We start from the raw sequence: 26,080 nt of genomic DNA on the forward strand, positions 1-26,080 counted from the left end.
GACTGACTCAACCGGCTTTTAATAAACAGGGAAAATCATGCAATGGTCCTGAGTTAAATAATGCATTGATTATTTAAAAGCATTAGAAGGAATTGCAGCTCTCGGAGGATCCATCTATTTACACGCTGATGATGTGTCTCTGTAAGATGCAGTTGAAACTGAAAAGAAACGGTGATCACAAAGAAGGTATTTATAAAAATATATTTCCACAAAGTAGGAAACAATACAGGAGTTGTTGGTTGTTTTTCATCTTCTGAATACAATACATGGAGTAAATAAAGAAAACAATTGCATCAAAACAAAAATAGGGGGGGGGAAGTAAAAATGAATTGCATGTAATACTTAGTTTTATTATACAATTGCTACTTCTAAATAGTCAGTTTTCATTACAAATTGAGGATGTCAACAGCTTCTAAGTGCTGTTTTCTTTGTGAGCTAGGTCCCTGTGTATAACCATGAATATTCTAGAAAAAAAGAAAGGCTAAAAACATAAGCAGGAAAATTATGTACACAATGGATCTTCTAGTATAGTGGATAACTATAAGCATGTGTGACTTTATGGTGAAATGTGTGGAATTTTCAATATCTATCATTTTGTTTTGTAAATATTCACATGAACCAGTTTGCTTCCAGTTGCTTGTGCTTGTACTAAAACGCCAGTTCTTGATATATGAAGAAAATATAAAATTGTCCAGTGTTAATTTCTCCCAGAAACACCCTCACCCTGCTATCATTCCGTTGCAACTCCTCCACTGCTAATATCTCTTGTGTTTGTTTTTCAAAATGTACATTTCATTTAACATTCATTATATATATATATATATATAGAACAAAGAATTCTAACCATTTATTAATGGATACAATTTTGACGTTTCCCTTCTCTTATACTCTTACCAATAATCAATCTTAATAAATAAAAGCAGTAATGGACATCAATAAAATATTTATTTCAAGGAATAAACAAATAAATTTGTTCTTTAGCAATAAAACCAGCTTTTGTATATGAGTCCATCTTCTTTCACATATTTCCCTCCTTTTTTCTTATAGAAGACAAAGTAGATGAAATGAGTGATTCTTCTAGAAAACAATCCATTTTGTTTGAAAAGTAGAGAACTTTAGTCTATTCTCCACTTGAACATTTGCACAATGGTGGATTTTGAATCCAGTCACTGGAATAGATTAAGAACATGTGAATATTTTAAGGCTTGACACAATGTTTGAAGATGATATTCAGTCTGTGGTTTTTGTGGCCAAGAATTACCCTATGTACAACTTATAGTCACTGCACAGTTGAGGCCAAAAGGGACTTTATCAATGCTTTTCTTAAAAATTCAGCATTGCAAAGAATACCAGATATTGCTTTTAACATTCTTTTTTTTCTGTTTTTGTGGTGGAATCTTTGTTGGCAATGTGGAAGCAAACCTTTAGCTTTCAATGGACTATCAGAAGATGCTCTTCATAAGCAAAAATCCACAGAGGTCCATTATGTAGAAAAGCACCTATCTTCTCCATTTCCTTTCCTTTCACGTACTGAAGGTGATCAAAGATCCAAACCTCCATCTTCAGAGTGGTCATGTGAATATAGAATATCCAAAGACTTCTAGACACTCTACGTACTTAACTTCACACTCCACAAGACTTAGACCTCCTAACATATACTTTTGATTTATGTACTTTTTTGGTTCAACATTACAATGTAGTTGATTTTATAAGATGACTGGCACTAAAGTTGCCCCTAAACAAAAAGCCACATTAGTCATAACTAACAGCAGTGGCCCTAGAATATTACATGATCGCTTAAGTCAAGAGTGAAAAAAATAAAAGTTTGTAATCCACTGTCAAGTTTCTTTGTCACTTTCGCCCACTGAGTAAAGTTCCCCGAGTCTTTTAAAACGGGGTCCCCATTCGCTGAGGTAGTCAAAATTCTGATCTGAGTCTGATGTTGAAGACTCTAAGGAACTTAGAGAACCAGCTACTGAGCCTCTCCCCTCATACCCATAAATCTGAATGGAGTCATATGGAGGAGCTGTAGGGTCATTATCAGCTTCATGGAGCCTCACATTGATAAATTCATCAACATCAACACCATTAGGAACAGGTGCTAGTCCCTGCCTTGGCATGAATTGAAGATCGGGTTTAATATCCTTGCGGGGCAAAAATCCATTTATTCCATCAGGGTTTTGTAAAGTTGCAATGTCAAATGCTTCTGTATCTTCTTCGCCACCTCCTTCGTCATCGTAACGGATGATGTTTTCCCTCACATCTTCATCGTCTTTGATAATAAGAGGCTCGTTTTTATGTCTCCTCAGCGTCACAAACAGCACCACAATAACTGTAAGGGAAATACCACAAACTGATCAACCTTTGAAAGCAGTTCTTAACAGAAGCAAAATATTTCCTCAGAAGATGAAAAGGTGCTTATATTTCTATGAGGGCTTGACTGGAAATTTGGTTATTAGAACATGAGGTAAAATGAATTTGGCGGAGAAGGGAATTTGGGATCCCTGAAACCAGGAGTTAGGAAATTCAAGGAAAGGATCCATTAAAAAAAAAAAAGTTCTGAGAGGTACTTGCTAGTCTGAGCAGCCCTGTCTTGCCTGATAGAATCCAGGCCTGGAAATGCCATTTGTCAGGAAGTGGTGCCAACTTTCAGGACAGCTATTCACCTGTATTCTCTGACTGATCACCTCTCACGTCTTACAACTTTGTGATCAGTGACATAAGCAATAAATTGTCAATATAGTCAAGTGGATCCAGTTCCTGATAAGGCATGATTCTTGATTTGTCAACATGCAGTTCTAGCATCAACCTATGCGCCCCAAAGGCAAATTTCCCCTTTAAATGGATCTGACACAGGTTTTTGTGGGATATCCAGCCTCATATAACCAAGAGTCTGAACTCAAATGCATGAAGGGGTTGAAACCATAGAGTAGGCTGTCCTGTCAGGCTTAGCTAGGTCATTCCTCTTTGCCTTGGGAGGAAGAGTTATCAAACCTTTGTTCTTCCATTCCACCATTGGACCCTACCAGTAAGGACTTCTAAGCTGGATGTTCCAAACTTTGACTGCATGGCTTAAGCAAGCCATCTTTGTGTTTCTAGATAATTCAGCAGCATTTACCATTTTGGAACCTAAGTTATACTGCCTGTGTTTTCTTACTGCTGAGTAGAAAAGCACATGAATCTTTGTTTGTAAGTAAACAAATTTTAACTTACTAAACACGTAATAAACATAATCTCTTTCTATGCTAAGGGAAGTGGGAAACTTTGGATGCAACTCAGAAGGGGATATTTAAAAGGTCTAACAGCCTATATTTCTACACTTTACTTTGCTGCATGTTTTGTCATTTTAAAATCTCTGCTGGGGTTCTCTCACCAAAGAGTACTTGCATCTAGGCATCCAAGGAATTCTCCTTTGTATTATACCATTAAGTATTTTATACTTTTAACCAAATACAGAACACAAAACCAAAAGCTTGTATGTTGTGTATATGTAGGGTGAAAGGTACCAAAATTACTAAATTATACCTTTTTGAGGTTGCTATACATTGCAATAAAATTCATTAAATACTCAAGGCTACAATGTGTTTATTTGTGAAGTATTTTACTATCATTACTATCACTACTACTACCACCACTATGGCTAATAGTAATATTGTTGCAAATAATTCACCAATTGCTTCCATTACAAATCTGTTTCTAAAAATCCCATTATGTAAGCACATATATGTGAACACATTAATCAACCCACAGGATGTTTTAACAACCCATTTGCTGGGCAACACACAATCCATTGTGTGAGAGCTTTGCTGTCATTCACATCTACTCCCATGTGTAATGAAAAGAGCATTACTCAGCTATGAAAAGGAGCAGCCCAACCTCAGATGCATTAATTCAAATTCAGCTTATTCCCAGATAATTGTGTTTGGAGCTAATGCTTTGCTCTGTCAATTTCAGTTTCTTTCAGTTTATCATTTCCCCAACCTTAAGTTCAGTTCTCCACATTTCCACATCAGTTTGCATTTTTTTTAAAGTCCTTGTGAAAACATTTTCAAGCAAATTTCTTCCTTTCCCATATGGAAGTCTTTCTGACCAGTAAATGAATACGTACCTAGCAGCAAAATGATGCAGGCTAGAATTGCTATTAAAGCTCCCATGCTGAGGCCAATAGGGAGCACATAAGCTTCAGCATTGCAGGACTGGGCAATACCCTCGTTGCTGCATCCACAGACCTTAATGGTGAGCGTGCTGGTGCTGCTCATTGGGGGATTCCCACTGTCGCTGATTATGATAGGTAGAAAATAGACTTCTTGCTTCTGGCGGCTGAATCCATTATGCTTTGTTAGAATGTTAAGGGTGTTATCTGTAAAAGAAGGGGATAATCTATTTCAGATTAAGGCTGCAGAATGCAAGGATTTCTTTGATGAGGACCGAGCCAAATCTACTTACCTTATTTTGTGTTCATTTTCATAGTTTTATGAAAGTGCTTCTTTGTTTTGCCAGTTTATGGCATGTGATGTGAACTAATTGGTGTACCGTCAGTGCTGCTCCTTGAACCATTCTCTGCCTTCTTTTTTGTCCTTACCATCCTTAGCCTCACTTGGAGCTCTTTGGAAATTGGCAGGGATTGAGAACCTCAGGTCCAGAGGTCAAATGCAGTCTTCCAAGCCCCTCTATCAGGCCCTTGGGACTCTCTCTAGGCTACACCCCCTCTCCCCATGCCACAACATTCACTGAGCCCTCTCCGCACACTCACTGAGCGATTTCATCTAGCTGAAATGTGTCCTTGAACAGTGGTAGTGTCTCTTGCTTGCTTGGGTGAAGAGAGAGGTTGTTTTCATGCAGAAACCTCTGACTGGGATATATTAAAGACTGCCTCCTTCTGATTGCGGCTACCTACTGTTTTTTGTCAACAGAAGCTTTTCCCACCCCCACTCCCACTCCCACTCCCAGCCTGATGTACACTTGACTGGGTTGCAAGACAGGACTTTTTAAGTTGTAACACTCAGGTTATGGACCCCATCCTTAGAGGGTCTGCCTGCCTGCTTCTCTTAGCCATCTTCTTTGATGGCTGTTTTAAAACTGTATTCTGTTAAGCTTGTTGAATTTATATTGTTTTCAATATAAATTCAATATAAATATTGTTTTCATAAGGCACATTTTTGGGAGTTGGGGTTAAGAGCCAAAGCATGTCTATAAAAGTTGGGAGGTTTCAACTGAACGTCAGGAGAAACATCATGGTAGTAAATGCAGTTTGGACAATGGAACCAATTACTTCTAGAGATTGGCAGGGCAGGTGTTCCCTTACTTGCGATCTTCAAACAAAAGGTGAACATTTATCTGCTGGGGATACCCTACCTATAGATTTCCTGCATTGAGCAGAGGGTTGGGTTGTCATCGCAACCAAATCATGCATTTAAGACACTTTTAAAACGCATTTAAAGCACAAAGAATCATGAGAATGGTAGTTTAACCCTCAGAGAGCCTTTTGATGCAACAGCTTTAGCTATGGAACTTGGGCATACATACAGTTGACTGCCTAATCATACCTTCTGTTTTTTGCATAGTGAAGGTTGTTACCTTTTTCACAGTTCTTAGGCACAGTTGACATCATTAAAACGATCACCATTTAACTCCCACAATTGCTGAATTTACAGAGGCCTGTCTTCCATTTACTAGCTAAAATATAGGCAGTGCTGCAGACACTGGAGTGCGGTAAATGTTGGCTTTATTTAATGACACCCACTGTGTGTTAGCAGTAAATCAAATAACTAAGAACCGCACAGGTAATTACTGAATTCAACTCTCCTGCAAGATGTATGAGATTTTTCTATTACATTAGGTAACCCTAGATTACTGGCACCCGGCATCCCACCCAACCCTCTCCTCTTATTAGCAGTTCTGTGTATGCCAGGCAGCTCACTTCAAAAATGTAACAAGGTTTGATTTATTTGCTTACTTAACAAGTCATCAGGGTACTTTACTGCTTTACTCAGAAGGCTATTTTGAATCCTGCTGCCATGGATGTCCTTGGGTTTATGCTGATTTGGATTCATTTGATACACTTCTTCAAATAAAAAATAGCAGGAAGTTAATCGAAATAATGTTTTGCTAGACCTACAGCAGATCCTGGTTTTCCTAAAGGTTTCCCTCATTTGCTTCCTTAACAATTCATCAAAGTTTTAAACTGCTTTTTTCAGGAATTATTATTTTTTGAATCCTGCTGCCATGGATGTACTTGGATTTTTGCTGATGTAGATTCATTGTATGCATTTATCCAATAAAAAACAAAAGCTAGTTAATAGAAATAATATTCCACCAGACCTAAAAGAGATCCTGGTTTTCCTAAAGAAAAAAACAATAATGATCTGGCCAAAGGCCTGTTGTCTAAGTATTCCATTCATTAATCATTTCAACTTTCATTTATTGTTCATTCTCCCCTTTCTCTCGTATTCCAGTTAAACAATAACAATATCTGAAGAAGTGTGCATGCACACGAAAGCTCATACCAAAATAAAAACTTAGTTGGTCTTTAAGGTGCTGCTGGAAGGAGTTTTAATATTGAAAACAGTTACAGAACTGGAGCATACGTAATGTGTTGCTGCTCGCAATGCTTTCAGAACATTTTCTTTTTTCTCTTACTTTCATACTACAAATGTTGCTCGCACACCACTTAGACGGGGCAGATTTCCACCACCTCATAAGAGAGGAAGACTAGAACAGTGAGGTTCTAGTTTTTCCTTTGAAAAATTACTGCTATGATAAGGCTTCTTCTTCCAACCCATGATTCCCCATGTGACTCACAGTGCTAGTAGTTAGGACCAGAAGTAGCAAGTTTAACTAAACACTGAAGATTTAAAATCATGGGAAACAATCAAAAATTGGGGAAAAACTCAAACCACCTTCTATAGTCAAGTGCCTTTTTTAAGGTGTGGGAAAAGGCTTCCATGGGTAAACTGACAAAAGGAATAAAAGAAGGCAGATTAATAAATGAAGAGTTTGTAGGGAAATGGAGCTTGTTTATCAATTACTGGAATAAAAGAATCATTCCATCCACTTAGGGTGGGTGGATCAAACCATTAGCAATTTTTGGGATGGCGTGTTCCACGGGAATTCTAAATTTTTGAATATTACAGTGGTTAAAGATCTAGGCTTAGCCTTGCTATCATTTTTTTTTCAAGGAGCAAATAAATAGATTTTCTTTAAGCCATTAACAATCCATTTCCTGACAGCAGCTTGGATGGAAAACACATTCTTATGGAGAAGTGATCATTTGTTAACTATACAAAGTGATAGGGTTTGGAAGGCTGTGCTTGTAGATGAACTATCACAACATTACAAAGTGATCGGAGGTGACATTACCAGAGAAAAATATTATGATGACTGGGTCCTCTTCATTTCTTTCATTAATTCCTCACCAGAAGAACTTAAACCATATTTTCTTTTTGAAGCAGTATGTTTTCCTGAACTTTATACTGATACCCCAGGTGTTTACAGGGCCGTCTCAAGCACGTCGGGCGCCCTGGTGCCGTGGTGCGGAGATCGCTCCGGCACCCCCGCCCCACTCTGTTTCTTGCCGTGGCTGGTGGGTGGGCGCAGCGCCCAGCACGGTTTTTGCGCAGCTCTGCCGTGTGTCGCCCCCCCTACCGGGCCGGTGCCCTGGCACCCCGCGCCACGCAGACTACCCCTAGTGGGTTTTTTTATTTAGATACCATGTAACGGACTCTCTCCAAGGTTTAAGGAAGGTTGTTGTTCACTTTGCAAGTCTGCTACTGTAATCAATCCAATGTGTTTGACATTTATATTCTTTCCAAAGTATGTAATGAGTATGCATGGTTCACCTATATAACCCCCCCCCCCAAAAAAACACATTATCTTTAGAATGCTTTGATAATTTTCTATCAGTTTGTTTCTTTTAATGTTTTTTCTCATTTCTTTATCTTTCTTTCTAATTCTTTTTTTTACTCCTTTAATTTTTTTAAATCTCTGTTATTTTTCTTTTCCCTTTTTTCCTTTGTTCTTGCTTTAGTTTTGCTCTGCGTTTTGTGTTTGTTTGTTTTTAATTCTCTACTCAGAGTTAATGATGGGTTTGCATACAGATGAAGGTGAGGGAAGGTTGGTGCCAGGGGCGGATTTAGGTTCGATGAGGCCCTAAAAGCTACTGAAGGTAATGGGGCCCTTTATATGTCCAGCTGTCTTTTGTCAAAAACAAATTGTCACTGTTTTTTGTGTTGAATATGTGCTATATGGTAATTTATGGACCTAATAGGTATCTAAAGCCATTTTATTTCTTTTTAATCTTATATTTTGGAAATGTACAACCAGCTGTTTTTTCCTTTATTTTTTTTGGGGGGGGGGCAAAAGAGTGGGGCCCTAAGCTATCATTTGTTTAGCTTATACATAAATCTGGCACTGGTTGGTGTGAAAGGCTGGGAAGGGAAAATCTCCTAGGGAGGGAGAAGAAAGAGAAGAAAGAGAGGACTGTGACTTCTTCTTTTACTCTTTTTTGTTTTGTTTTGTTTTGATTAGTTTGTTTTTTTATTGTATTGTATTGTATTATAAAAGGTCTTAATAAAATCTTACTTTAAAAAGTCAGGAAAACAGGAAGAAAAATCCACATGGGAAGAAAAATCCAGGCAAAACTGATACATACATGAGAAACAGTTCAGTTTTGATATGGAATTCAGTCAAGTTACTCTTGGGATGACACATAATTCATTTTTTTTTCTGTTGACAACAGCTGTATTTTTTTATTGGTACAATAACCTGAAGGGGCTAATGTAAAGTACTCCCTCCACTAACTCACCTAAGTAGTTATGTATGTAAGCTCTGATCCATCTTGTCTCTAAGCGACAGAGTTCTATTCAAATTCACTTAGCATGCAGCCTGGTTTACAACCTATTTAATTCTGAGAACTATTATTAAATTTCTGAGTATTATTTAGGCCAGTCAACACAAACTGTTTTTTCTCTCTGCAGGGCTTCACCTGGGCCATAGGTCTTATCCCAATCAAGCCCCAGAAGATAAGGGTAGGTGACTGAACCAGCAGATTAAGATTAATTTAGGTAGGGCTGGACAAATCTGTGAATTTTGGATTCTTTCTGCTTCTCATTTTTATTATCTTTCGTTCTCCACATCCACTGTAATACAGTGGTACCTCTGGTTACGAACTTAATTCATTCCGGAGATCTGTTATTAAGCTGAACCCATTCTTATCCTAAGGCATGCTTTCGCTAATGGGGCCTCCGGCCCACAATTTCTGTTCGCATCCTGGGGCAAAGTTTGCAACCAGGAGCAGCTACTTCCAGGTTAGCGGAGCTCGTAACATGAAACATTCATAAATTGAAGAGGTTCGTAACCAGAGGTACATAATTAATTGTGTAACTTACTTAATTTTTCCAGAGTGGAAATTGAGTTGAATAGTGTAGTTTTGTGCAGAAGACAGACGGTAGTGGAACAGAAACAGTGCTGCATGTGGTGGAACAGTAAACAACCACTTCTCACATTCACACAATAAGTGCTACTTCGATGTTGCAAGGTGCTATCCATGAAAGTCTTCCTTTTACTGAGTTCTGCAATGTGAAACTTTCAAGCAACCCAGCCTTCCTGTTTAGTAATAAAATCACTTTATCTGGTTTACTTTTGCTTCCCAGTAGAGAGCTTTTTTAAAAACAACAACAACAGCAACAACTTAGAAACTCAGAAAACAGCAGGCAGCTCCTACAGGAGCAGACAGCAAGGCTACTGCATGAATTAGCTTGGAAACAGGTGCTTGAGAGGGTGCTCTCTGCTCAGCTCCCCAATTAACCTGCTGATCCTTTACTATCATGCTTTTCATGTCATTTACTTAACCATCCCTTGGTTAACAAAACAAAGCACCCTTTGCTTTGTGATCTATTCTTATGAGTTCTAAGTTAAATTGCCTTCTGTGCCTTTCATGTACATATGTATGGATTTAAAACAACATCAACAACAGCATTACATAACAAACCAGTGGAGGCTGGTTATTAGGGTGAAGGTGGCACTGCCCGACTGACCTCAGTTTGCCCTCCGTTAGCTCCCACCTGTCTTCTTACAACCAATCCGAGGAGAACTTCTGCCTGCCAGCTTCCTCCTCTACGTATATTGGAGGTTAATTAATTAATTCATGAATTGCCTCTCTGAGCTCTAATTTGGTAATTAAGCATGCCTTAGGCCTCTTAAAACATGCTTTTATTCGTGTGGCTTTCGCTTCCTCCTCAGTGGCTCCCACCGCATTCCAGATATAGCCACTAAAATGTTGTCCCAACATTTACAGATCACAGGGATGACAGTTCATGCCCTTGGGAGGTTTTTAAAAAGTGTGGCATGCAAGCGGATGTAAAAATGAATCATATGAGTGGAATACTTGGACTAGCATGAGAGCAGTCTTGGAAACAGCAAGCCCATGTGAATAAAGGTGTGCAAACAGGGGACCCTAGCAGGTCTGAAACAAGACATGTTGCTTTCCAAGGCAAAGAACAAGATGGGTAGGCCTACCCATTCCATGTAAAAGAATTCAATTGTACTGGTGGTTAGAGCTTCAAGACTGGTGATGGGAGAGCATCCTCCAGCACACTGGAGACAGCAAAACAGATTTTTTGGGGGGTGGGGTGGGGTGGGGGACAGAAGACGCTGTGTGGCAATAAAAGGAATTGACAGGGAGGTGTTTGAGGAAGGACATCCCAGAGTTGTGGCTGTTGTTCTCCAACATCTGCAGCTTGAAGCCATTGATTCACTCTGTCTGGTGGTTCTGGGCCTTGGCATCAGACCATAATTGTAATTTAGAACTTTTTAAGTCCATGAGTCAGTTTACACTGAAGTGCCCTTTTGTGTGTGTACGTGATATTTCTTTAATTCACAGTACTGCCTTTAATATTTAGAGATCTGTAGATTTCCCTGCTGTGTAACCTTCTACCTACCTAGCTACTTTTCTGCCTTTCTCTTTCCTTTCATTTTTAAAAAAAATGTTCTTGGAAAGATCAAATCATTAATGGCATGAAAGTCTGTACTATAAATTATCTGTGCTGGATTTGTTACTTCTGAACAGAAAGAAAGTTGTTTTTTAATTGGAAACTTTGCAGCTGGAAATCTCAAGGGCTGTGATGAAGTACCTTTCTTTACACATGGGGAAAAGTTAGACAACATGGAATAAAAAATAGTTATATCTGGGGGGAGGGTGGCCTTCTGTGTACATGCTTAGGAATTAAGTTATTCCTCCGCCAAATGAGCTAATGGCTGAAATGATATTTAAACTGGGGGCTTCCTGGATCACAGGCCACAGTGTATGATTTCAACTTTATTAATGGAAAACAACCACAGAACATCCGTACAAACAAAGGTGAGATCAGATTATTTCGATTCATGTGTGTCAAACTACACTGAGTGGAGAATCAACGCTTTCTAAAGAACAACAGTACTGCAGTCCATAATATTTGTTAATGAAGAGGCATGAACCCAATCACTGCTATTTTTCTAGAAAAAGAGGTGCTGGAACCCACTCAACTTTCTGTCAGTAAGAGCTGTTTGATACGTGAAAAGACTCCCAAGAGAGGGGGTAGACTCTCCTTCCTTGGAGAATTTCAAGCAGAGGTTGGAGGACCATCTATCATGGATGCATTAGTTAGGATTCCTGCATTGCAGAGGGCTGGACTAGATGACCCTTGGGCCCCTTCCAACTCCACAATTCTATGATTGTACGGCAACACTGACCAGCAGTTATTACCTGTATCACAGAATGAGCAGGCACGCAGATCACCTGGTTAGGTTACTGTCTTCTACACAATGGTGAGGTGCACTATATTCCCATTATTTTATTTATGTCACAAAATTAATATACCTCGTGATTATAGAGAAAACCTTAAAATAGTTAACGAATACAAAATCTGCATAGATTAATTAGAATTAGGGTTAATTAGCATCCCCTGTTGGCCCTGGGGATGCTGGAAACAACACGTAGGCAACAGGTTGGCACTCCCTCCCCCGCATGCACTGCATTGGATTGGGGAAGAAGATTAATCAAATCTGATTCAAGATTACTATTGCATGAATTGTATCTGCATCTCACAAATAGCTTATTACATGAGGCTCACTCCATAACTGTATCCACTTTTTACATTTGTCCACTTGAATGCATCACTAAGGCGAAGAACCTATGGTGTGCCTCAGTGATGTACTGTGTTTTTTTTTTAACAATAGAAGCAGAAACAAAAAGTTAGGCAACCAAACAGATCAGAGAGAAGTACATGTTTTGCAAAGTACTTTAGGTTCAACAAAGCAAAGTCACGCAGATCATGCACGATATTCTTTTTACGAGAAAGATTTTTACATAAGCCTAACAATAAAGACAAAAACGTCCTGTTCAGCCAGAAGGCTTATTAAAATAATCGGTAAATAAATTACGCAGCTTTATGATATTTTGAGGCTGATTTACGATAACCAAGCTGTATGCGTGCAGACACATTCATGGATAATTCAAAGTGATCTCCTTTCCGTGAACATCAAAAAATTGCAGTGTGTGTTCTGGAAACCAAATGAATGGCTGCTATCAAATTTCACATTAGATATCTGCAAGTTGTTGCTGTTTTTAATAAAAGGTCTAAAACTGCAGCTCACCAATCATCTTACACCTCTTACATCACAATATGTCACATGTCAAACCAACATGACTGCAACATAGATTTAGTGAGCTATGATATGACAGCCAATGCCTCTTTCTGGGAGATTGTTTTATTGGACCTAAATGTCAAATGGTGACAGTTAGTTGCTAAAGAGAATCCAAAGGCTGCCCCCACACCCAGTTTATCTGTCATAGGGGAAATAATGATTTTAAGCACACAAACTAAACCTACAGTATTTATTTCTGGGAAATTGTGATACCCCACTACCTCCAGTTACAGGTAGGTAGCCGTGTTGGTCTGACGCAGTAAAAAATTTTTTAAAAAATCCTTCCAGTAGCACCTTAGAGACCAACTAATTTGTCATAGGTATGAGCTTTCGTGTGCATGCACACTCACACGAAAGCTCATACCTATGACAAACTTAGTTGGTCTCTAAGGTGCTACTGGAAGGATCCCATTACCTCCAGTAAGAGTTCTGAATAGTGATCACTTATAAGGAATGTTATTCTGCAAGTGTCAGAAGGACCTATTGGATAATGCCTGTGTAATCAGAAGTGACTAACAACTAAACATCTTCCCTGTGTCTCTGCCATTAAAATTATATATAATTTTATTGTCTGATTTTTTTTTAGAGGTTGAGTATCTTGGATCTGGGCCACTCAGGTATGACACCATTCACAATGTTCTTTTAAAACAAATTAAAAACAAGGTACAATGTAAGAAAGGTCATACACTGATATCTGAAGCAATGTTTCCCCTCTCAAAGTATTCAGAGCACAGAAAGGTAAGCTACCCTACCCCCTTGTGGTAAACTGGGAACTTACCAAAAAGGTGAATGGAGGCAAAACTCAAGCAAAAGAAGTTTCTTTGAGAACTGTTAGCTCAGTTTTCTAGAATCATAGAACTGTAGATTTTGAAAGGTCCCCAAAAGCCATCTAGTTCAGCCCCCTACAATCCAGGAATAACAGCTAAAGAATCCCTGAAAGACCTGGTTAAAAACTTCTAATGAAGGAGAGTGTACCACCTTTCAAGGTAGTCCATTCCACCTCTGAGCAGCTTTTACCGTCAGAAAGTTCTTCCTAATTTTTAGTAGGGATCTCCTTTCTTGAGATTCCTTTCCTTAAGCTTTAGTTATGAATAACAACAAGCAATTCCTGTTGCAATCCTATGATCACTGAGAGGGCATCCTGGAGGTATTAGGGATCATCCTCTCAGTTCTGGAGAAAAGGTCCACCGACGGATAATGTCTGCCCTCGCAGCTTCCTTGTAGTCACCATGAAACACTCCATAGCATCCTCCCATCAGTTGGTGGTGGGGAGGAGTGTGTTGAAGTGATTAAGGGAGGCTCTGAATCTGCGAGATCTGAAGACTTTCTGTTTCCCTAATACGTCCCCAGTATGAGAAAGAAAAGACACCTGGTGTAGTTATTTTCCTTCCAACCTCACCCCTACCTTCAACCCTGGCTGACACTTTGCATCTGGCTATTCTTGCACCATCAGTTCTCCCTCCCCACCCCATTATGCTATCCTTGCCCACAAAGGCAGAAAGCAACCTGTGTTGATAACATCACTATAGCAAATATAGGGATCACTCTCCCCTTCTGCTCCATGACTATGTAAATGCCGTTTTATTCATAAATCCATTCCACATCTGTGCATGTGATGATGTGTGTGTGTAATTGTGTGTGTGTCTACTTCAATAGTATCTTATCACAAAGTAAAACTTTTCTCTCAATGTATGCATCTCTAAATTATTTATTCTAAAATATGTATGTATTTAGGAGCATCTCCACCCCCATCGTTCTGCCCGGACACTGAGGTCCAGTACTGAGGCCCTTCTGGCAGTTCCCTCATTGCGAGAAGCCAAGTTGCTGGGAACCAGGCAGAAGGCCTTCTCGGTGGTGGCGCCCACCCTGTGGAACGTCCTCCCATCAGATGTCAAAGAGAAAAACAGCTACCAGATTTTTAGAAGACATCTGAAGGCAGCCCTGTTTAGGAAGGCTTTTAATGTTTAATTATTTTATTTTATTTTTCTGTTGGAAGCCGCCCAGAGTAGCTGGGGAAACCCAGCCAGATGGGCGGGGTATAAATAATAATAATAATATATTTATTATTATTATTATTATTATTATTATTATTATTATTATTATTATACACATTTTAGTGTGTTCTTTTTGCCAGGGCAGGGGGATTATATCACAAAATTCAGTGATACTTATAATTTGAAAGACATTTACATTCCGATCCTATTATTATTAATAACCTTCTGTATACAATTGTTTCAAGGCAATATACAATATCAAGCCCCACCCCACACTCCAAAAAGCCAGTCATAAAAATGGAAGCTACATTTAAAAGAAAATACAAAACATGTATTAGTCTGGGTGATTTGAATTAGGTCACTTCACCTAAACATTTGGGCTAAATGAAATTCTCCATATATGCTAACAAATGTTCTTATAATATACTGCACTTTTCTTTTCAAAAAAAAGTAATTTAATCTGAATATATAAAACAAGCATTAGACGTGCCATCTGAATCTCCCCTCCCCCATACTATAACATAAAATGGAGTCACCCACTGTTTTATAATATTGACTCCACCACAGCTAACTACAAGAGTGTGGAGGGAATACCACAGTAAAGAGCTGGTAATTTTTAACCTTCCACCGCCTCCTTTGGAAAAAAAATGAACTTTAGATAATTGTCTGTATAATTTCCAGTTCTGTTCCTTTCAGAAAACCTGAACTTTAGATAATTGTCTCTTAAGTATTCTGAAACTTTTCTCTGACCTTTAGTCCAAGAGAGTAGTAATCAAGCATATTTTACATGGTCACTTCCAACATAGCTGCAGTTCTACTATTTTTGTGGTTGGGTTTGCTAACTCTTTAGAAGCTGGAAGGGTGGGGATATCCTTTTCCTAGGAGGTCCCTTAGAGTTCTCTCTCTATATCACTATATAAAAGTCCAGAAGTAACTTACTGGCTTATTAGTAGGTGGGTTCATACCCTCCAACCCCCTGATTTTAGAGGGACATCCCAGATTCACAGAAGTCTTTTTGGCTTCCGTTTCAATCTAGGAATGTCTTGCTTTCCCTCTCCAGAAGAGCCACTGATATCGGGGAGGAGGATGAGCCAGACGAACCTCTCCATGGCTGCCACTGCCAAACTCCAGCCCCGAGTGAGGCACCTGCTCCAGCAGCTCCAGCCTCCAGGGGCGTAGGAAGAGGCAGCGTGATCCCGGGACGTGCGCCAGCCCCACCCCACCTGTTCTCCACCCCTGGTGCCAGAGCATGAGGCTCCGCCACTGAGCAGCTCTGCTCTGTCCACTGCGGGAGCTGCCAGAATCACGGCCGCTGTGAGGATGATCTCCCCACAGGGGCTGTCCTCACCTCCCTCACACACTGTAACCCAGCAAAGGAGAGGCTGCCCCCGCCCCAGGGTCAGGCCTGACAGGGGAGTGGAGCTATGACCCAGCAGCGCTGGACCAGCGCTAAGCTTGAACACTTTAGCCCAGCAGAGTAGAGCCGCCACTGCCGCTGCTAGGGCCCCTTCTCTCCACTGCTGCTGCCCCCAGGTCAGACCTGGCGGAGTTGGGGCATCACTGAGGAAGTGGCCTCTTTCTCCTTGTTGCTGCCACCCCTGGCATGGTGTCCCAGATTCAGGGGTCAGAATGTTGGTGGGTTTGGGGTTGCTCTTGTTTACTGGGAGGCAGCAGGGAGCCTGCTACTGTGCATTTGTGCATTGGATGCATTTGGCTGGCCCAGGTGAACTTTTTAATCTGATTCAGTGGACTCTTATTTGCTGAGGAATATGATAAATATGGGGACCCAGGCGGCGCTGTGGTTAAACTACTGAGCCTAGGGCTTGCTGATCAGAAGGTCGGCGGTTCGAATCCCTGTGACGGGGTGAGCTCCCGTTGCTCGGTCCCAGCTCCTGCCAACCTAGCAGTTCGAAAGCACATAAAAATGCAAGTAGATAAATAGGAACCGCTACAGCGGGAAGGTAAACGGCATTTCCATGTGCTGCTCTGGTTTGCCAGAAGTGGTTTTGTCATGCTGGCCACATGACCTGGAAGCTATACGCCGGCTCCCTCGGCCAATAATGCGAGATGAGCGCGCAACCCCAGAGTCGGTCACGACTGGACCTAATGGTCAGGGGTCCCTTTACCTTTTTATGATAAATATGAATATAGTAGAATGCAGGCCTTCTTGAGTTTTTTTTTGGGGGGGGGATGTCTGGAACTATAAAAATGAGTTTGTTCTTTCCAGGGGGAAAAACACTTCTGAACACAAAGCATGCTTGAATCATAATATTATTGTGTGAAGTACTCCTTAGGAAAGCATGCAGTTAGTATCCTTGAGATTCTTGCTTTGCTTTGCCATTGTTTTGCAGTATAAACACGCACACTCCAAGAAAAGTTCATTGAATAAAATGCCCAACTTAGTTTCCAACTATCACTAGGGCTGCAACAAGCACACATCTGTCATGAAAGTCAGAGATAAGTGATTATATAGATTGCCAACGAACTACAGTGTGCACAAAGATTTTTATCAGTTACATGGGGACAATGGTAGGCAACCATTTAAATGCCTCTACATTGTACTCCCTACCCCACCCCCACTGCCCAGATTGGATAATAGTTTCAGCAGAAGAATGCTGGCCTGCTTTGCAGGACTTCAGATGTAAGCTTTTAGCAGGATATCCACTGATTCATCATGTGCTAGACCCCAATGGGTAGCAAAGGAGGAGAAAAATACAGCTGGGCAGGTCACAGAGAAAATAATTCAATTCTCTCTAGCAAGCCACAGTTGGATAATATTCAGTACAGCAACACTCCAAATCCTGATGAAATGGTTGGCTACTATGTACAGTATATAATGCAAGAAAGGAAAAGGAATAAAGAAAATACAAGATATATTCATTTCATAGGACACCTTCACTTGCCTATCGTACTATATGTTGTATTACAAAGCCTGTGCTTAAATATATTAAAAATGGGGTCATTGTTTGTTTTGCAATTTGATTTGGCAAAATATTTCCCATAAGTCACTTATGACTGGAAGTGGCAGCCTAGTGGAGTATTTTCCCTTTAAACATTTTAGATTAGAGAGGTGAGGCAGTTATGTGAACTTAGAACCTAGATGCAAAAAGCAACAAGCTGGAAATCCAGAGAGATAGCCATGGCCGATTTCTGCTTGAGTCCAAAGCTGTGGCTATGGGAGAAACAAGACCCTTAGTGCAGTGAACCCCTCTATTGTAGGCTCAGGTTGCATATAAGTGTTAATAAATCTGCAGTCTTGGGACATTGCTAGAGGGGAGTCGCAACCACAACCTAATGGAGAACCCAACCCCCAAAACAGCAGCACTGAAGAACAGCCTAAGGATGCCTAAAAGAGGGACAAGCAGCTTACCAGATGCCCCTTCCTTGTGAGCTTGATTCATCGGGTTGGCCTTTCCAGTCCAATGATAACCTTGATGGATTACCTCTGGCTTTTGGCGGAGGAGGGGGGATCTGTCTGGCTGGATGCCTGCATCCTGGGTACAGGAGAGGAGTGAGTGAGGTTTTAGCTAGACAGAACAGACAGTAGGGTGAAATCCTATGCTGGTTTGGTGTGTGCATGTGGTTTGTGGTTTCGGAGAGATAGGTGGAGTAATCCAAATTCCCCTTGGACTGGGTAGGTTGGAATGCCTCTAAACGAGACATACTAGAAGCAGGGAGGGGCTGAGCTAGCCTGAAACCCATTGGCTATTCAACCAGTCTCACTGCCATCACCCAATGACTTTGGGCCTGATCTGGGCTGAACTGCTTGCTCCCACCTCCAACTATTACCTCATTCACCATGTGTAGCAGGGCTGTGGAAGAGATGGCATCTTCACTAATCACAAAAAGCCATTCTGGCAGTTAAGGTGGGGAGGGGAGAGAGATTCAGATCACAGCCTGATTTGTCTGCATTCACTTGTTGGGCTGAAAAGTGGCCACCTGTTCTGCTTAAAGGAGTTGTAGAATAAACAATTTCCATGAATATCACAAGGAGCAGGCATCTCCTCAAGCAATGTTGCCTATCTGGAACTGTGTTCATACCTCTTGCTTCTCTAGATGGAGAGTTGTGTGTGTGAAGAAACCTCGGACGTTTGTGTGTCTGGGATATAGCCCACTGTAAAAAGGTAAAGGTAAAGGACCGCTGACAGTTAAGTCCAGTCGTGAACGATTCTGGGGTTGCGGCGCTCATCTCGCTTTACTGGCTGAGGGAGCCGACGTTTGTCCGCAGACAGTTTTCCTGGGTCATGTGGCCAGCATGACTAAGCCGCTTCTGGCCAAACCAGAGCAGCACACAGAAACCCCATTTACCTTCCCGCCAGAGTGGTACCTATTTATCTACTTGCACTTTGACGTGCTTTCGAACTGCTAGGTTGGCAGGAGCTGGGACCGAGCAAAGGGAGCTCACCCCATCACAGGGATTCGAACCGCCGACCTTCCTATCGGCAAGCCCTAGGCTCAGTGGTTTAGACCACAGTGCCACCTGCGTCTCTTATACCCTATTGTACAATGGGCAAAAAATAGTATCCATTGTCCTACCCATTTTTCTTCTCTGGCCCTGTCCACTATTGGCAAGCGGCCCCCACAAGGTTGCAGCCCTCTGGCTGGAAAGGGCTTTCTACCCTGTTCTAAAATGTACTTCAAAGTATATCAATGCTACTTAACTCCTCTCACCACTGGCCAGGAGTGGTATCAGCACCTGGCATCATTGGAAAGTTCTCAGCGCCAAACACCATGGCAAAGTTCAATATTGTTTTATTTTCTGTCCAGCTGCTAAGTCGAATTGCAACTTTAATTCCTCACAAAGCCCCCAATGTAGCATTACTCTAGAGTATTACTCTGCTGCATTTTGCTACAGCTGACAGTTAAGGCCAATGGCAAAGGGACCTCACCAAGGCAAAGAGTGCCTTGCCAAGGGGCCCTTCAAACCAGCAGCTGGCCAAACTCTTTTGCAGCTCACTGACAAAGCATATTCTCTGCATGCAGGAGGTCCCAGCTTTACTCCTGGTCCTCTCCATTTAAAAGGACCAGGTGGCATGTAATGGCAAACCCATCTACCTGAAACCCTGGAGAGCCACTGCCAGTCAGAGTAGATAATACTGGACCAGATGTGCCACTGGTCTATTTTCTTATAAAGCAATTTCATACACCTGGGGATCCTGGTGCTTGAATCTGTGGGGAGGCTTGCATTTACAGTGCCTATAATTCATTCAAATAACTGCTGATTGGTCTTATTCTACCTGTGGTGAAATAAGAGGCTCTTTTGACAAACTGTGTATCACAAGATAAAACCGTTCCTATCCACTTCAGACAGTGGGTGGGAAAGGGACTGAATGATTGAAAACTCCCTCATATAAATAAAGCTCCCTATACAGCAAACACTTAACCTAGCCTCTCTGCTAACCCAATTTCTGTTTGCATGAATATTCTTTCAGGAGGAAGCATCCAGTCACTCAGCCTAAACTGACACAGTGCTTGAAAAGCTCTACCCATGTGACACCTGCTCTATCACTGCTCTAAGAACCATTCTACCACCTGATAAGCTGTTTGTCTCAAAAGTCACTGAGGTTTATGTCTAATTTGATGCCTTATGGACACATAAGTGGAATGGAAATTGAAATGGCAATTCTGCATATTTCCTCTCCTTTATTAGAATATTCAGTTCTCCATGGCACATGGTTGGGGATCCCTGCCAAGATTCTGTTAGTACAATAAGGAAGATAATTGAACCTAAATTCATTCTTACTCACAAAACTGTGGTCACCCAGCTCTCTTACCTAGGCAAAAAAACAGAGCAGCCAATGAAATCCCTTAGAAATTCAGAAGCATTCACCTTACCCAGGAAATGCAAGCCGTATAAGAAATTTGGTTCAGTGCAAACTTAGAAAATTCACACTACTCAAAACAAAATGCAAAGAGAAACACAGCTATCTTTCATTATGTACACTTAATTTAAAGTTTGTGATGAAGATCTCAAACTAAACTCAAACTAAAAAATGCATATACAAGTGCATATATTAGATACAAATGTACATAAAATGTATAAAATAAAACTGTATCCTGTAGCCTTTGACACCTGAAATGTGTTTTCAGGAGCCATTCTATTCCTGTGACTATAATTTAACTGTTTTTAATATGCTGATGCTGAAGGATGGGTATGCAGCAGTATACTGCAACCTGTTTTTGGCACATTTATGATTATTATTATTATTATTCACATGGCAGCTCAAAAGAATTTACAATGTTTTAAGCAAAAACCAAACATGCAAATACATGAAAACCAGCATTAAAGAAAAACAATCCAAAAGACATTTTAAAAAAAGATACCAAAGTTAAAACATCCTGCACATGCAAAAATGCCACAAAAAATTAAAAGCCAAAGGCCTGATGAAAAAAGCATGTTTTTGCCTGGTGCCTAAAGATATGCAATGACAGTGGCAGGCAAGCTGGGATAGAGCATTCCACAAATGCACAGCCACCACGTAAAAGGCTTATTCTCATGTTGCCATCCTCTAGATTTCCCATGGAGGAGCCACACTAAGAATAGCCTCAGATGAAGACTGCAGGGTCCAGGTTGGTTGATATTGAAAGAGGCAGTCCTGAGCCACATAAGACCTCAGAGGTCAAAATCAGACTACCTCATAGAACATGAATGCATATGAACACCCACCCACACCCATACCCACACCCTAGACATCAGGGAAGAATTCCAGTGTCTGCAGGGACACAGGCTCAACAGATGTTAAAATAAAATGTGTGTGTGTGTGTGTGTGTGTGTGTGTGTGTGTGTGTATTCTACAATACGGAAGTTGGTGTTCTTAAAAAAATAATAATAAAGATCAATCAACATTAATTTGAAGTGAAATAGAAATTATAACCCAGGAAGCAGGGAGCTGTTTTACGGACAAGGGTATCCTTCAATATGTGTGCAGCAAAACCTATTAGAAACATAATGATGATTAAGAAAAGGACAGCATACCATTCTGCAAGCAGGCTTTGACATTGCTCTCCCAGAAAAAAAGGTTACTTCCTTAATGCAGTGCAATTAGTCACACAAAAATAGCATTGCACATATTTGTTGGAGGATATAAACAATTATAGAGGTCTGTGTTCCTGTGATTCTGCAAGCAACTTTGGTTGGGATGAGGAGGAAACCTCAGGAGGGCAACAGATTGGAGGGAGAAGGTTAATGAGTGCTATGGACTGCTCACAAAGCTCAAAGAGAAATTCAAATGTGCTTGCATGTTCTGTCACACTAGCTTCCTGTTTCTAGACACTTACATGGAACTTAAATTCCACTAATTTCAGTATAACGTAGAATGTAGGTTGCACAGTGTCGTAGGAAGCTGCTCAGGCACCCGGCGGGGTAAACATGGTGCACACCTGGGGGCGTCGCGTCACTACCGTGTTTCTCATATTATAAGACACGTCTTATATTTATTTTTTCCTCAAAAAAACACACTATAGCTTATTTTCAAGGGATGTCTTATTTTTTCCCTCCTCCTCCTGCCGCGGCCGGCATTGCTGCTGCGCCTATCACTATGTCTTATTTTCGGGGTATGGCTTATATTCCTTGAATGCTTAAAAATCCTGCTATGGCTTATTTTATGGGTATGTCTTAAAATATGAGAAACAGGGTATGTAGCACGCACACGCAGGGTCACTACATACGATGTATGTGTCGCTAAGCACAGTGCATGCGCCATATGTAGTGATGCATACGTCGTACATAGTGATGCTGTGCATGCGTGCTATGTAGTGGGGTGCCGGGGGTGTCCTGGACCGGCCCTTGCCTCCGTGGCACAGCCCAGCAGGAAGGAAGAAGCACAGCACGCGCTGGCCAAGCAGGTGAGTGAGCAAGCTAGCCGCCGGGCCGAGCAAGGCTTTTTACTGGATGGCGGGGCTCGGCTTGGGAGTCACGCATGGGGGGGTGTACCGAGTGTCACCCCCGCCCCCCTGCCCCACTCACCAGATTAACCATGTCCATTTCCTAGAACTTTTCCTTATATGCCTTGTTTTCCATACCCGTGAACATCTTTATTTCCCTCCTCTGAACCTAATCCAGTATGCCTATGTCTTTACATGCAGCAAACTGGTCCCATTCCTCCAGATAAGGTCTGACTAGTGGTAGGTGAGTGAGGGGAATGGAGCTATTACTTTATGCAATTTTTTTTAAAAAAAATCAATGGTTCTGAAATTTGTTTGTTTTGTTTATTGCATTTATATTTGTACCTCATGGGACGTGGGTGGCGCTGTGGTCTAAACCCGTATTTCCCAACCTTGGATTGCCTGCTGTTTTTGGACTACAACTCCTGTCATCCTTAGCCAGCAAGATCAGTGGTCAGGGATGATGGGAATTGTAGTCCAAAAACAGCTGGAGACCCAAGGTTGGGAAACACTGGTCTAAACCACAGAGCCTAGCCCTAGGGCTTGCCGATCAGAAGGTCGGTGGTTCGAATCCCAGCGATGGGGTGAGCTCCTGTTGCTCTGTCCCAGCTCCTGCCAACCTAGCAGGTCGAAAGCATGTCAAAGTGCAAGTAGATAAATAGGTGGTGCTTCGGCAGGAAGGTAAACAGCATTTCCATGTGCTACTCTGGTTCGCCAGAAGCGGCTTTGTCATGCTGGCCACATGACCCGGAAGCTGTCTGTGGACAAACGCTGGCTCCCTCGGCCAGTGAAGTGAGATGAGCGCCACAACCCCAGTCATTCACGACTGGACCTAACGGTCAGGGGTCCGTTTACCTTTACCTATTTGTATCCCAGCTTTCCTCCAAGGAGCTCAAGGTGGCATACATAGTTTTCCTCTTCCCCATTTTATCTTCACAGCAAGACTGTGGGGGTAGGTTAGACTGAGAGGCAGTGACTGGCCCAAGGTCACCCAGTGAGCTTCTTGGCCAAGTTGGGAATTTGAACCCTGGTCTGCCTGGTTCTAGGGCGACATTCTAACCACAACACCCAACGGCAAGTTGCCTTAACCAATTTTGCAGCTGCATCAAATAGCTGACTCACCTTCTTGTGATAAACTACGGCCCCAGCTACTAAGCCAAGGTGTTTTCCATTCTGTACCAGTGCATTTGTAAAGGTAAAGGTAAAGGGACCCCTGACCATTAGGCCCAGTCATGACCGACTCTGGGGTTGCGCGCTCATCTCACATTATTGGCCGAGGGAGCCGGCGTACAGCTTCCAGGTCATGTGGCCAGCATGACAAAGCAAACCAGAGCAGCACATGGAAACGCCGTTTAGCTTCCCGCTGTAGAGGTTCCTATTTATCTACTTGCATTTTGACATGCTTTCAAACTGCTAGGTTGGCAGGAGACCAGTGCCTTTGATTACCCCTTAAATATATGAGGACTGGTGATAAAACGTTGCCTTTCAAAGCAACAATGTTGCTCCCCTGATTCAGAGGGGGTGGGGAAGGCATGTCCTGATGGTACAAGACTGGCACATTTTTCTGGGAAAAAATCTTTAGCTTTGCCCCATATTAGTCCACATTCTTCCATTTTAAAAATAAATGCAGGGTTTTAGCAAAGGCTAGTCCCACTCAATGTAGATCCACTGAAATTAATGAACACGGGCAACTTAAGTGCATTAATTTCAATAGATTTACTCTGAGTAGGGCTTAGCTGGACACAACCTAATAATTGTGAGCAAATAAATAAAAGAGCAGACCTTGACTGAAAACATTAACTGAGAATCTTGTCTCATGAAACCTTTTTGCCCTACCTACTTTCCTCTCTCCCCCCTCCCCCCAATCCAGTGAAATCTGAAATGGTGCTTCGGAGGCAGAGTGAATATTCAGCAAGTCAGCTGCACATCAGCACACATGCAACGCACGAGCCATCCATGGATATGCACTGCTTAAGGGACTTAAGTGCAGCCGGCGACTGTATCAATCAAACCAATGAAGAGCAGTTTCTAATGTGACAATCCACACATTCAGAAAATTATCTTTCAAGACTGTTTACTGTTCATTTGCTGCCTGACCTTCAAGTAAATCTATGTGCCAGGAAATGAGGCCAGGGTAAATTTTATAACTCAATGACAGTAGAAAAGGGATCCAAATTTGTCTTCTTCCTTCCACGATGTGAATGAAATGACAATTCTAGAGTGTGACAGGATTAAAGTGTGCCCTTCCTTTTCAAATGGCAATGCTAAGGTAAGTTGTCCTTCAAACTTTGCTGACCTAACAACTTTATTGCCCCCCCCCCCTTAGTACATGCTTGATACTAATTCTCCTTTACTCAAGATGGCTTTGCGTCAAGATAGGTTTCTATTTGAGGAGTCACTGAGTAATTTGTCTCAATGTTACTCAATGTTAGTCATTTTCAGAGTAAACCCACCTAAGGGACCTGAGTTAGTCATGTCTATTAATTTCAATGGGTCTATTTAGTTCATAAAATTTACACCCTGCTTGGTTGTTAAGAGCCTCCAATTGGTTTACAAAAAAAGATAAGACAATGACATTATCTATAAGAAGAATGAAAAACAATAATTTAAGATTTTTGTAAAGTTAAAATAACAATGGATTGAAAACAGATTAAATCTTGCATCAGCTTTCTGAAAATTTGGGTAGCCTTGTCCAAACAAAAATGTTTTTTAGCAGGCACTGAAAAGAATACATTGAAGGCACTTGTCTGACAGGGAGTTCTAAACTGTAGGTGCTGCCACACTAAAATATCAAGTTCTTACAAATGCGGAACAGGTATTATGTAGTACCTGTAATTGTGTCAGTTCCACTGACTGAAGTGGTTGATTGGGGATATATGTGGTAAAGGGAAAAGGGAAGGGGAAAAGGGGAAATCAAATGTGTCTCCCTGGGAAGAGCATCCCACAGGCAGGGAGCTACTGCCTGAAGGGACCATGCTGATATTGCCACCTTCCAGGCCTCCTGTGAAGGAAGCACAAGGAGAAGGACCTCAGACAATGATCACAGGGTCCAGGTCAGTTCATGTGAGGAGAGGTGGTCGTAGAGGTATTTGAATCCTGAACTGCTCAAGACTTTATACACTAAAAGCAGCACTTTGAATTGATAAGCACACAATTTCAATATCATAACATAGTACGTAACTTTTCATTGTTATTCTGTTCCTTATTTACTTCCAGATGTCAAAATGTCAAACTGTTATATGTCCAGCCTAATCACAAATTTCTACTCCTTCCATTTTAGAGTGAAAGCTCAACAGTAGCGTATACAAAACTACTTATTCAATGAAGAAAGAAAATGGCTATGCACACCTATGTGTTCCTTCCTCTTCCACTATCACTCAGAATATAAAAGACCTCTACATATGTTCAAGGCTTTTCCCCCCAGCAGCAATTCACCAGAATTCAGTTTGAGCACCTTTCAGGTGGGTGCCATTGCCATTATAAGAAAACAAGGGAGGCGTTCATGGTGAGTTCTGGCACCT

General features: G+C 41.4%; 1 protein-coding gene across 1 annotated transcript in view; it reads right to left on the reverse strand.

Annotated features, from left to right (window-relative positions):
* Nucleotides 1-367: 367 nt before the first annotated feature.
* The window catches only part of CDH8 (cadherin 8), a 244,222-nt gene continuing 218,509 nt past the window's right edge, over nt 368-26,080 (reverse strand). The window contains exons 11-12 of the mRNA XM_035120354.2: nt 4,109-4,360; nt 368-2,332 (exon numbers count right to left, since the gene is read on the reverse strand). Coding sequence (XP_034976245.2) covers nt 1,839-2,332; nt 4,109-4,360 — 746 coding nt within the window. The 3' untranslated portion in view covers nt 368-1,838. The remainder of the gene's footprint in view (nt 2,333-4,108; nt 4,361-26,080) is intronic.

This window comes from Zootoca vivipara, chromosome 6, assembly GCF_963506605.1.
Source record: "Zootoca vivipara chromosome 6, rZooViv1.1, whole genome shotgun sequence".
NCBI lineage: Eukaryota > Metazoa > Chordata > Lepidosauria > Squamata > Lacertidae > Zootoca > Zootoca vivipara.